Source organism: Myxocyprinus asiaticus, chromosome 26, assembly GCF_019703515.2.
Source record: "Myxocyprinus asiaticus isolate MX2 ecotype Aquarium Trade chromosome 26, UBuf_Myxa_2, whole genome shotgun sequence".
In the NCBI taxonomy this organism is placed as follows: Eukaryota; Metazoa; Chordata; class Actinopteri; order Cypriniformes; family Catostomidae; genus Myxocyprinus; species Myxocyprinus asiaticus.
The window spans coordinates 11,656,479-11,670,166 of NC_059369.1; the positions used below are offsets into that span (position 1 = coordinate 11,656,479).

The following is a 13,688-nucleotide window of genomic DNA, read 5'->3' on the forward strand; positions in this document are numbered from 1 at the left end:
GCTAAATCATTAGTGCTGAGGTAACACAATTACTCATGTGATTAAGAACAGACCTATACACACGGATGAGTTCAATGTATGTGGATTTTCCTGTAAAGACACAGAATTGGCATAGCAATTCTTCTATTTCTTTTTCTTCTTCTTTTTAAGGGTATCTCAATATATGGTAACTCATTAAAATATTAAAACCAGTCTTAGGTTAACTGGTCTCTGAGCCTGGCCAAGCTGGTTAGGCTGGTTTGTTTTGGTAGTTTTAGAGGGGTTTTGGGCACTTGCCATCTGGGTGACCAGCTAAACACCAACTTGGCTAGACTAGGAGACCAGCTACACCACTTTAACACCAACTTTGAAAGGTTGAGTGCCCAGTTAAGACCAGCAAAGCACCTTCAGCTGTTCTTGTTTTGTTGTTGTTGTTCTTCAGCAGTGTTTGTCAATTAATAGAATTTTAGTTAGAATGTAAATATCTGCCATTTGACACAAGGGATTAGTCAAGGTTGGATGATAAGTGTGGATTTTGATAATGAGAGTGGAAGATGAGGGCTGAGATATTGAAGAACCAGACCTGTGATGAGGGGTGTGGGATCTTCTTTTCCTTTCTATCATGCTTCAGGACTTGGCGAATAAGGCTGTATCTGCCATTGATTTGTCTTCTCAATCAAGTCTTGAAGGGCCTACATGCATTTGATGGGACCATTTTAAAAATGGTTTAAAATAAATTTAAAGGTGTTGGGTTTGTTTGTGGTGCTTGCTAAGGCAAGGATTACTATGCTCAGACTTAGGGATTTGAACATCTAACTTCAGTATTAAACTTTAGAGTTTTGAAACTAACTTGTCATGAACTTTGTGTTTCAGACATGAATGATACCTCAAAAGCTGCGACTTGTTGAGTAGAGGTTACTTTTATTACATTTCTAAGTGATCAGATTTATGATTTTTGCCTGATGGACAATAAAAGATGCCAAGAAATGTTCACAGAGTTAAATTGAATTAGAGACCCAAGTCATATTTAGCAAATGGGATATCATAGAAACTTGGGAGTGGGCTTTTTGGCCTGACCCACCTAACAACCATCCAGAACACCTTGGCAACCATTCATATTTTCTTCTTCTTCTTCTAAATATATATATACTGTATATATATACTGTATATATAAGCAAAACAAGACAAAACTAGTCTTTCTGGTTTATGCTGGTTTGGTGCTGGTTTAGCTGGTGGATGAACATAGCCATTCTTTTTACCAGGACAGTCTAGCTGGTTAAACTAGTTTAAAAGCCTGGCGAGGACACCAGCATCCCTTGCTGGCAGATCAGCACCCAAAATACAGGAAGATGTCCCTTTGCTTACTTTGAAGAAGGTACTTGTGTGGCACTCGAGAAAGTGATTGGCTAGCCCACCTAAGATCTTTTATTGGCCTCATAAGGGTCCTTCGGATTTGAAAGAATCTGCTATAATTTTTCATGGTGGTCATTGTGCAGTTTTAATGGCTCTGTCTGGTTGGGGTTGGTTTTGCTGTCATATATATAGTAGCAGTATAAACACATGCCTTCAGCAGAAAAAGAATGGGGAATAAAGATCAACAGGTACTAAAATGAGTTTACCAATTAGAGTGATGGAGAGAGAGCTGAGAGATACTGAGGGAAAGGTGCAATGAAGGAAAGTTGAACTAATTAGAGAAAGAAGGCTCTGTTGCTTTCAACTCTGTTGCTTCCAACCCTGTGGATTTTCTCTCTCTCTTTTTCTATAATGAAGCCCCCAGTTCATCTAATCCCATTAAAGGCCAGATTAAGACTTGAGAGATGATAGCTGAGAGAGTGGCCACATCACCGGCGGCCAATCCACAATGTGGATGCTCTCTGAGTAAACCCAGAATAGAAAGAAGGGAATAGGGAGAGAGCGGTAGAGTGTACATAAATGGGTTCCTTTGCTTGAATGGCTTTAGCCATGTATTTTCAAAGTAATTAAACTTGAGAGGAAGGAAGACTGTCCCCTTGAACCCCTCATTTTGAGGAACAGCACCCAGATAGCCTCAGCATTTGCAATGACATTAACGAGAGGTGCTTTAAAAAGAAAATAGTAGTTTAATGGAGTTTAAACAGGAAATTAAAGTGTTTGAAAACCCATTATGGATGAAGATTGGTGTGGTGTGTGTGTTTTCCCAGTTTTTCCTGTTTTCTCAACATTATTGCGAGTTACAAATGTAGCAATCATTGGTTTATATTTGGCCAGAATGACCACGCAAATGTGCAGACGTGAATCCTTGGCTGACATTCTACAATGCTGTACTGATGTTCAGAAGACCAGCTTAGACCAGCGTGAATTTTCATATTGGTGCAAACATGCTGGTCTGGTGCTGGTCTAGCTATTGACAAGTAATTCTTAGTTTTTATGAACAGAAATGCTTAATGAGCATTTTTGCCTTAATGTTAGCGTTGATAGTATTACCTTCAAATGACTGTACCATTAAACAGAATGTGTTATTATTCAGGTAGCTAACTGTAAACATGTTTTGAAGATCTAACTTGCTCTGAAAGTTTCTCTTTAAATTGATGCCACCATGGCAATAGTTGTACGTAGGAAGTTGTATGTTACTGTTTGCTATTGAGACACTATACATTTATGGAATAATGTACAGATTTTGCTCTTATGGAAAGAAATTGGTACTTTTATTCACCAAAGTGGCATTCAACTGATCACAATGTATAGTCATGACATTAATAACGTGAAAAATTACTATTACAATTAAAAAAAAAAAAAAAAATTCAGAACTTCTTAAACTACTACAAAAAGTTCTCATCAAAAAATCCTCCACGTGCAGCAATGACAGCTTTGCAGATCCTTGGCATTCTAGCTGATACTCCAGATACTCAGGTGACATTTCACCCCACACTTCCTGTAGCACTTGCCATAGATGTGGTTGTCTTGTCGGGCACTTCTCACGCACCTTAAAGTCTAGCTGATCCCACAAAACTCAATGGGCTTAAGATCCATAACACTCTTTTCCAATTATCTGTTGTCCAATGTCTGTGTTTCTTTGCCCAATCTAACCTTTTCTTTTTGTTTTTCTGTTTCAAAAGTGTCTCTTTCTTTGCAATTCTTCCCATAAGGCCTGCACCCCTGAGTCTTGTCTTTACTGTTGTACATTAAACAGGTGTTGAGCGGGTAGAATTAAATGAAGCAGTCAGCTGAGGACATGTGAGGTGTCTATTTCTCAAACTAGAGACTCTGATGTACTTATCCTCTTGTTTAGTTGTACATCTGACCTTCCACATCTCTTTCTGTCCTTGTTAGAGTCAGTTGTCCGTTGTCTTTGAAGACTGTAGCGTACACCTTTGTATGAAATCTTCAATTTTTTGGTCAATTTCAAGCGTTGTATAGCCTTCATTCCTCAAAACATTGATTGACTGATGAGTTTCTAGAGAAAGCTGTTTTTTTTTTTTGTTGCTATTTTTGGCCTAAAATTGACCTTAAGACATGCCAGTCTATTGCATACTGTGGCACCTCAAAAACAAACACAAAGACAATGTTAAGCTTCATTTAACGAACCAAATAGCTTTCAACTGTGTTTGATATAATGGCAAGTGATTTTCTAGTACCAAATTATCAATTTAGTATGATTACTCAAGGATAAGGTGTTGGAGTGACGGTTGCTGGAAATGGGGCCTGTCTAGATTTGATCAAAAATGACTGTTCAAATAGTGATGGTGCTGTTTTTTTTTTTTTACATCAGTAATGTTCTGACTATACTTTGTGATCAGTTGAATGCCACTTTGATGAATTAAATTACCAATTTCCTACCGAAACAGCAAAATCTGTACATTATTCCAAACTTTTGGCCACCAGTGTGTGTGTGTGTGTGTGTGTGTGTGTGTGTGTGTGTGTGTGTGTGTGTGTGTGTGTGTGTGTGTGTGTGTGTATATATATATATATATATATATATATATATATATATATATATATATACACACACACTACTGGTCAAAACTTTTGAAACACTTGACTGAAATGTTTCTCGTGATCTTGAAAATCTTTTGATCTGAAGGCGTATGCTTAGATGTTTGAAATTAGTTTTGTAGACAAAAATATAATTGTGCCACCATATTAATTTATTTCATTATGAAACTAAAATGTTATTAAAAAAAAAAAAAGTTTTTGAAATTGATGACTTGGACCAAATAATAAAGAAAAGCAGCCAATAAGTGCCCAACATAGATGGGAACTCCTTCAATACTGTTTAAAAAGCATCCCAGGGTGATACCTCAAGAAGTTGGTTGAGAAAATGTCAAGAGTACATGTCTGCAAATTCTAGGCAAAGGGTGACTACTTTGAAGATGCTAAAATATAACAGAGTTTTTATTTATTTTGGATTTTGTTTAGTCACAACATAATTCCCATAGTTCCATTTATGTTATTCCATAGTTGTGATGACTTTACTATTATTCTAAAATGTGAAAAATAAATAAATAAATAAAGAATGAGTAAGTGTTTCAAAACGTTTGACTGGTTGTGTGTGTGTGTGTGTGTGTGTGTGTGTGTGTGTGTGTGTGTGTGTGTGTATATATATGTATACAGTATAATAGTGCTGTCAGTCCATTAAAATATTTAATCATGATTAATTGCAGATTTTGGAAGTGTTTGTATATAGTCTATATATTATTTTCCTGTAAAAATGTATTCATTTCCTTCTTAGAAAAGAATACAAAACAATATTTAACAATGTTTTAGTATTGTTTTTCCCAAACAAATAATTCCACAATAAAAAGACAGAAATACACTAAAATAGCATTCAACATTTTCCAAAGTCTAAGTTGAAGGTTGGCTAATTGAGGGAAAAAAAATAAATCTTATAAACTCTCATCCTCCACAATAATAATAGTAGCTATCAGACATACTTAAGTGCACACTCGCATTTCTAGTTTAGTTGCATATTTGCATTATAGAGGGTTTGCTTACAGAGTAAAAGATCGATCTTGGGATTTATGAATCAGTATCAGGACTGTTCAATTGAAGATTGCGGTTAATCGTAAAATTAATATTTTTACCCAGCCCTATTGTGTTGTGTTATGAATGTGTTTTTGCACATTTCAGAATGCAACAACGAGTGAAATCAAGTTTGTGTAGCTTTGATGTTTTTGGTCTTTATGTGTGTGTTGCATGTTCTCAAAGTGCGCTAAGCCTTATTCTTTTCCCTTTTAGAATTTAACTTCATATTTTTTGATTAAGGGACGAGATGGATTGAATCCCTAGAGGTTTTTGCCTTTTATGACCATAATCCTTCACAAACTGTCTGAGCTTGTCAATGAGAAATATCTAACCATCACTGTGTATGTGCTGGGCTACCAGACGGTACTCTGCCAGGTCTGGGATGGAGCCTCATTAAGGAGCTGGAATATGTCAAATGCAGCTCACCCTGACCGCCTTGTTACTGCCTATATTCAATAAGTCACCGTCGAATACGTTAGGCAGAACCTTCACAATGCTGTGACTGACCTTTTTAAGCTGCATATTCTATTAACACATTTAAATGGCATAGACTTTAGACTGTAAATATGATCCTTGTTGTTATCCGAAGCCATTGTGTGCTAACACAACAGTATGTGAAGGGTGCATTTTGCTGGTTGCTGATGCTTTGGTTGAGTGTATGTTTAATTGATACTATAGGCAATGTTTAATTCATTTTATTTTTCCTGCAGAATAAAAATGAAAAATAATCATAATAATAATAATAATAATAATCACAAAAGGTGGTTAGGTGGTCTCCCAACCTGGCCAAGCTGGTTTAGTGGCTTACAATGCATTCAATATGTACATTTATATCACTGTGTGTTCCCTGGGAATCGCACACAAAGAAAAGCCTTCAGAAACAGCATGTAAGCGTATAAGCTGTTCAGCTTATCCAGCAATTGTAAATGATCCAATGCTGAAAAAAGTTACAGTGCATGTCTCGCTTTTGTGTGGATGTGTGTGAGCGTGCACTTGAAGCTCTTTTCCAACTCTAATTACTGCTGTTTGCATATCGCTGTGCTTTGGGTGAACTTTTGAGAAATGCCTTACTGACTTCTTGCATGGCCTTTTTACATGGTGTATGATTTGCTTTGTTGGATGCATTTTTTATTTTTTTTTTATTTATTTTTTTTAGCTTTGAAAACAAAACCACAACCAATGTCTCAGCTATAACCATCTGTTGTGGGTGTAAGTACCATAACCTTGCAGTGGAATCATGGTCCAGCACAATTGGAAAAACCACATCAGTGATTTGAGAGAAGCTGTACACTTTTGAAAGCTCAACGGTAGTGTTTGGTTTGCCTTTCACCTGAAACAATATTGGTTTTCAGCTGTTCTTTCATTCATTGATTAAAAAGGAAAATAATTATATTTCATTGCATATAGAATAAAAGAGTATAAAAAAGGAATTCCATATAAACCAACTTGGCCAAGAGCTTCAAAGAATTGCCATCTGTACTTACATGAATCAAGTTTTTTGAGGTCGATCAGACTTAAGGAGCAGTTTGGGTTATTGTCTCTAGGGAACAGGACCGTTAGTGCAAGCTTTACTTCCAGACAGATTAAAGGAGAGTTATTGTGAATTACTTAAATTATTAAGGGTGCCTACACACTCGAGTTACGCTGTGTCAGAGAGCACTGTGAGTTCATTGATTTCAATAGGACTTGCAGGCGTTTGCAAAAGTGAAGCTCTGTTATCCAGCTAAATGTTCATCAAATTGTAACTTGTGCTACAGCATACTACAAAAAAAAAAAAAAAAAAAAAAAAATTGTAATCAGTGTTTTTGTCTTGTTTTCCAGTAAGCATAAATCTCAATTAGATAATTAAACAAAAAAACTGAATCCTGCACACTGCTGTTGCTTTCGAATAAACAATTTAATTAGTTATATAACGTTTCGATCATGCAACCTTCAACACTTATTTGAAAACAAATAGTGTATCACATGCATATTTAAAATATGGAGTAGCCAATCAAGATCAATTACAAATCGTCATGGCCAATAACAATCAGTAAAAGAGTGACAACCTATCACTTTTTTTTATTAAGCATAAATCTCACAAAATGTTCATTTTATTTATACTTAAAACAAGGAAGGAAAAAAATGCAAATGGAGTGAGAAAAATCATTTTAATTCAAGATATATTCTTTGAAAACAAGTCTTAATCTTATGCAGTTTTAGTTAGTTCATGTTAATATGTTATTTTATGAGTATTTTGTGTTTAATATGGCATAATGTCGATTACCAGAAAAAAGAATTTCGACTTAACCTTCATTTTATTAAAAAAATAAAATAAATGAATGAATAAATAAATAAATAAAAAGCAAACATTGAGGTTACAGTGAGGCACTTACTGCAGAATAGAATGGGGATTGGAGGTTTTAAAGGCAGAAATGTGAAGCATATAATTTTATAAAAGCACTTACATTATTTCATCTGTTAAAACTTGTGTATTAATTGAGCTTTAAAGTTGTTTAAATAATCGTTTTTCATGGACTACTGTTCTAGGAGGATGAACCTCTAGTTATCTGTCACTGATGATATGTTGTCATGGCAACGAAGTTAAAATTGGTTATATCTTTACACAGAAAAGGTTAGTCAGCGATTTTATCACAATAAGATCCTGTTACCATGTATAATGATTATGGCTTGTGGCTATGATTTTAAAACGGTGAGTATTGTAATGTTTACAGGTTGGCCCCATTTATTTCCATTATACGTAATTGCCTCACTGTAATCCATATTTTTTCTTATAAAAAAAAAGAAAAAAAAGAAAAAGTAGGTAATAGACTTTTTTTTTTTTTTTGGTAGTCAACATTATCCGATAAATTCCGTCGATTGATCTTAACTTGCAACCTGGAATATTCCTTTAAGGATGTTTAGATATTTTTATTGGGAAACAAGACAAATATTTATTTATTTGTTTTGCTTTGTTTTGTTTTGTTTGTTTTTTTGTTTGTTTGTTTTTTGCAGTGCACACTGTTACGTGGACATCCGTTGACCAAAGAGAATTTCAAAAAGGGGGGTAGAGTTTTTGCAAATCCAATTTGCAGTAGTTCCGCTTGATTTTAAACTGAATCGGCATCTTACGCATTCTTATCTGTCAGACACTCTGTCACAGCTTTCTCGAGTGTGTAGGTGCCCTAAGTTTCAAGACTTTTGGTCATTAACTTCGCAAACAAGATGGCCTGAGTGCTTGTTATTTTTGCCATTCTATAAAATACATGCAACTGTGAACATTCAGAGCTTGCTTTTCTATGTAAAGTAGATTTAATGCATTGGTTTTAAGGTGGGTGGGTTTAGGGTGGGGGGGTCTCCTTCCTGTCTTCCCTTTTGTTTCACCTTTCCTATGTTCCTTTCCTCGTCAAAAAATGAGCACCTGCACAAATGCACCTCCTTCCCACCAGAGCACTGATTCACTCTCCCCTTCCATCTGTCTTTTCCTACCCAGAATTCCCTAACTACCCGCCGTCACCTGATGGCAGAGAGATCCCACTGGAGCAGCATAGTTCTGGCGCTGCCATCGGCGGCGCGGTCGGTGGCGTGGCCCTGCTGGTTGCTGCCATAGCGCTGCTCGTCTTCTTCTTGCACCGTCGCCAGCGCACCTTTAAGGGTGACTACAGCACCAAAAAGCATGTGTTCGGCAATGGATACAGCAAGGCTGGCGGCATGCCTGCCCATCCTCCGATGCCCAAGAACCTGCAATACCCTGACGACTCGGACGATGAAAAGAAGCCAGCACAAATAAGCGGGCCCGGCGGTTTCGAGGGCGGCAATCGGGATTTTGACGGCAACTCTGAAGACTTGAAGAGACCCTACTTCACCGTAGATGAAGGCGAAAGTCACGATTACGACGAACGGACTCTAGCATTCCAATACGACCCTGAGCCCGAGATCGCAGACGATATGGTCTCCCAAACCGACGGCTCAGTTATTTCAAAGAAAGAGTGGTACGTGTAGAGTGGCATGCAACAAAACGGAAAAAAATCTACAACGTTTTGCCCTCTTCTGCATCCAACCACCACCATCACTAGATCCCCCATCCTCCATGTGTTTTATCCCAGTCTTCACCTCACCTCACCCCACTACCCTGACCCAGTAACCTCCAACCCCATCAGAGTCCATCGAAATAAACAGCTGTAGAAAAATTGCTTGCAGCATCAACACATCAATATCATTACATATCAGCACGCTTTAAGATGAACCTGCTACAACAGCAAGAGGTAATCTCAATGACTGATGCCAATCAACATCCACTAAAGCTGGACAGGCAGGTTGCTTGAAAACTATTACAGTGTATTATCATTTTTGTCTCATTTTGTTGTTATTATAAATGTATTAAATGTATAAAAAAGAGACTGTAACTGTTTTGGGAAGGGGTATTTTGCTGGTCATATTGTGAAAGTCTTACACTGGATGTATGATCTTTTTATTGTTCATTTGTCTTTTTTTTAATCTCATTACCATATTGCCTTTACGTTAAAAGTCATTTTATTGTTTGTTTTTTGTATAATCTTGCTTTTTATATGGAGTGTTGGTTACCAGAAAAATGTGGAGCTAAATATTAGCAATTCTTACAGATATATGTGTGAATATACGGTCAGAGGTCAAATTAGCACTATTGTGTTTATGGAAACATCATGATTTTGCTGTTCTTAGTGCAACCCATTGGCACACCCATCATCCATGGGACCTATTGGCTGTAGGTCCAGAGCTAAGTGACTAAGTGGCATGCAGTAGCTAAATGCATTGCCCGAAACAGTACGATCCAATGGAAAAAAGCATTTGGGTGCTGACTGCTGTCCAAAAACAGTATTTATTTTAAGACACGGCTATGAGGGCTCAACGTTGAGAGCTGAGCGGCAGATCTGCAGTGCTAGTCATATGTACACTGCAGTCAAGCATGCAACCTTTAGGAACAGAATCTAGACAGAAATACTGCAACCACCCACCCCTGATGCCGAAAACTGATGAGAACAAGTGAGGAACAGATGTCCATGACAGTCTTTGTTGGTCTTCATCCATTCATCCATCAATCCATCCATCCATCCATCCATCCATCCAGAATGTGCCATCATGTGTTTTGTTTTCATAGCAATGCTTTAGCCAAATCCATTTCCTCTGAAACTCATAAAGGAATAGTTCACCTATTATAGTCCCCCCCCCCAAAAAAAAAAAATACAAAAAATAAATGGTGTAATCATTTGCTCACCCCTCATGTTTTTCCAAGACCTGTGTGAGTTTATTTCCTCCATGGAACACAAAAGCAGTTATTTATAATAGAATGTCATAGCTGCTCTTTTACAATGGTGATCACAACTTTAAGCGAGATTTTCAAGGCAAGATCAATGACTTAAAAATGGTTAGAAGTACATTCTTCAAAACTCCATTTGTGTTCCATGGTGGAAAGAAATTAATTTGAGTATGGAACCATATGCGGGTGAGTGAATGATAAAGAATATTCATTTTGTAGGTAAACTTACCCTTTAAGGCATAAAAGGTTAATCCTGTATAATATGGTGTTGTTATAAAGACAGGGTGTTTGGTATTTAGAGTTGGTGATGTGGAGTGATCAATTATGAGGTCAAAATGTTTTCAAGATCTTATAAATATGAACAGGTTCAATGATAAAGTTTAGTTTCTACAAGCCTTTAATGCTTTTGTCAACCGCCATTTAGAGACTTTTGATGGATGCAGTTTTTCCTGGAGCAGGTAGTGTTAAACCCTGTGCCACAGAGACAAAGTTCTTACAGTTTTTGTGAAAATTAACCTATGAATGGCTTACTTATAGTTGTCTCTGCATATTAAGGTTGGATAGAAGAAAGTATTTTAACAGAGAAAGTTACATACTTCAGCTTTAAAGGCTTGAGTCATGGGAATGAAACAACGGAAATGTGCAAATTCTGAAGCCAAAGTGAGATCAGAGGTGCACATGGCAGCGACTGGCTCCCATTGCCCAGAAATATGGGCAACACAGACAGGCATGAAACCACCAGGTTATGTACTGTTGGATATTAAAAACCACAGGATCTGTTGCTGTTTCAGCTAGGAAATCTTTCCAAATCTTTTCTCAATCCTCAGTGTCGGCTACAAACATTTAATACATTTTTAAATGAATACAACTGCATCAACAAAGGGTTACAAGAAAATGTAAACACATCAAACATGTAAATCTTTGAAAGTTGGAAATTCATCAAGTTATATGGACATCAGTCGACATACCTGGCTGGCTACGAAGCCTTAATTTACAGCATGCCTCTCTTTTTTTCTTTTGTACCACTCTTTTTTCGATTTAGCCAGAGCCATGGTCTTATGTGTCGGCCGTTCACAGGAGAATACCGCCAGACTATTGGATTTAGGTGTTTGTGAAAGGTAGAGCAGTAGTTAACAAAAGGATTTCATTTCCAGAGATGAATAACCTCACTAAATGCATATATATATATATATAATGCATTAGTGGAATCTATCATGGCTTGGCCATGAAATATTTAATTCCCTTGAATGCCTTAAACAGGGCTCTGTAGAGTAAGAAGAGATTACGATGCTGAATCGCAGTAATCACGTAGACAATCCACGAGGACCTGTAAAAGGAGAAAACTACCACTTTTGCTTTCCCCTTTTTTGGGGGGATCTGTGAAGTGCATTAAAACTAACATGATCACACAGGAAATCGGCATGTAGTGTCCAGAAGTTCATGCAAACAATCCCATTCAGCTGAATTACTGACAAGCAGGGACCAAAAACGGTTCAAGGAACAAAAACTTTTTTAGCAACATTTTTAGCAGAACGTAACCGAAAACCAGAACAAAGTGATTTTCAATTGTTCTGGAGTAAAATTTTTATTTTTAAATGCTGGTAACCGGTTATAACTGGTTAATTTTGTTCCGATATTTTTTTTCATGAAACTAAAGTCCAAAGGGTCAGTAAATTTCTGAAACTACACCACTTCATGTTGCCCAAAAAAATTAAACGTGCTTTGATCCTGAAGGAAACTGATACATCGCACATTTCTTTGCCTAATTGTTCATTGTGGATGTTGAATTCTCTGAATGAAGACCTTTTTAACAACTATGTATAATTACTACATATACATGCACAGCTAATCCAGGTACAAGGAAAACATTATTGGAGGTAAAAAGTACTTTTCTCAGTTGTTCACTGAATTATTGTTAGATATGATGCATTAATACAGATTTGATGTTGCTGGGTTTTGACTCAGAAGCAGATCTGTAAATAAAATTATACTTAACTGTATATTAACTGCATGTTATGAATTCTATGCCAATAAATCCAACACACAGGAGAAAAAAATGCTTATTTTAGCTTATTTTGGTGAGGCAAGTGGCTTATTTTGAGACTGTTTTTACAGACCATGTTGCTTGTTTCTCTTGAGAGATCTAGCAACACTGCAACAGGTATTTCACCCACCCCTTAGCACAGAGTACTGTCATTTTAACCGTTCTTTTATTTTGCTCTAACTGGTAACCTTTTGGATAGGAGGCTGCGGAACTTCTGAACCAGAACGCAAAAATACTGTTTTTGCTCAGAACGAACCGAAATGAAAAACATTTTGTTTTTAGTCCCTGCTGACAAGCGCCATCCCCCATCAGACATTTTTACATTGATTCAAACATGAACACATATCCCTCAAGCGCTACTGCCAGTGAGTTGCAGAAGCAATCTCACAGGTTCGACTCGAACTCAGCTGACAGTTAGGTTTAGGGTTTGGGTTAAGGGGAATGGGTAATAAATATGCATTTCTGTTGACTGTATTACATCATTTACAACTGAATTACAACTCGCTTTGGGCACCACGTTTGGACGTTTACCCAGAAACTGGAGCTCACGCATGCCCATACTATGAATGACACTTTCAGCTTCAGCCACTGGGGGCAGTGATTAAATTTTCAGGTAAGCACAGACCGATTTTAACAGCAGAACTGTCGACCTACTGTTGCCGAATTCACAGTGTGATCAGTCTGTTTAAATGTGGTAAAATGTCTTAAATGGAGATGAGAATACTGCACTCCTGTTGGTATCTGAAAGCATTATCAAATTAGTCAAAATAGTGAACAAAGGGGCGGGGCTTAAATGGAAATTAATGCATGTTCTAATTCTGCTGGTGCCGATTACCTAGGGGAATACGCATACACCTATGTAACTTGTGAATCCTCAATGCTAGACCTCATACATACCTTCATTTGACTTAAAATAGATGATGAATAACTGTACATTTGTCGCTTGGGTTTATGATGAATCTTGTATTTTAGCTTAATAAAGTCAGTGTGCAATGTTATACAAATAGCAGTGCCTATGACATGTGAGATGTAAGGTTTTACTTTTTTTTTTTTTTTTTTTTTTTTTTTTTACGTCCGAGACCTTTACATATATATATATTTTTTTTTTTTTTACGTCCGAGACCTTTACATATATATATATATATATATATATATATATATATATATATATATATATATATATATATATTTTTTTTTTTTTTTTTTTTTGTGTCCTGTCTGCTCTCACTGTACATCAAATTTTAAGACAGTAGCATGATATTATAGAAGTTGTATTTTTAACAGGTTTGTTTAATCTTCGTCAAGCAGCCCATCGCTGGTCCATCATCACTTTGGTTACCAGCTCAAAACTGGAAGCCTGCTGCATAATCACAGCCAGCATTGAAGAGA

General features: G+C 36.8%; 1 protein-coding gene across 2 annotated transcripts in view; it reads left to right on the plus strand.

The window, feature by feature from the left end:
- nectin1b (nectin cell adhesion molecule 1b) overlaps nt 1–13,417 on the plus strand; it is a 166,835-nt gene extending 153,418 nt beyond the window's left edge. For both annotated transcript variants that reach the window (XM_051656300.1, XM_051656301.1), the window contains one exon: nt 8,453–13,417. In XM_051656300.1, the coding sequence (XP_051512260.1) occupies nt 8,453–8,961 (509 nt within the window). In that variant the 3' untranslated portion in view covers nt 8,962–13,417. The remainder of the gene's footprint in view (nt 1–8,452) is intronic.
- Nucleotides 13,418–13,688: the final 271 nt, after the last annotated feature.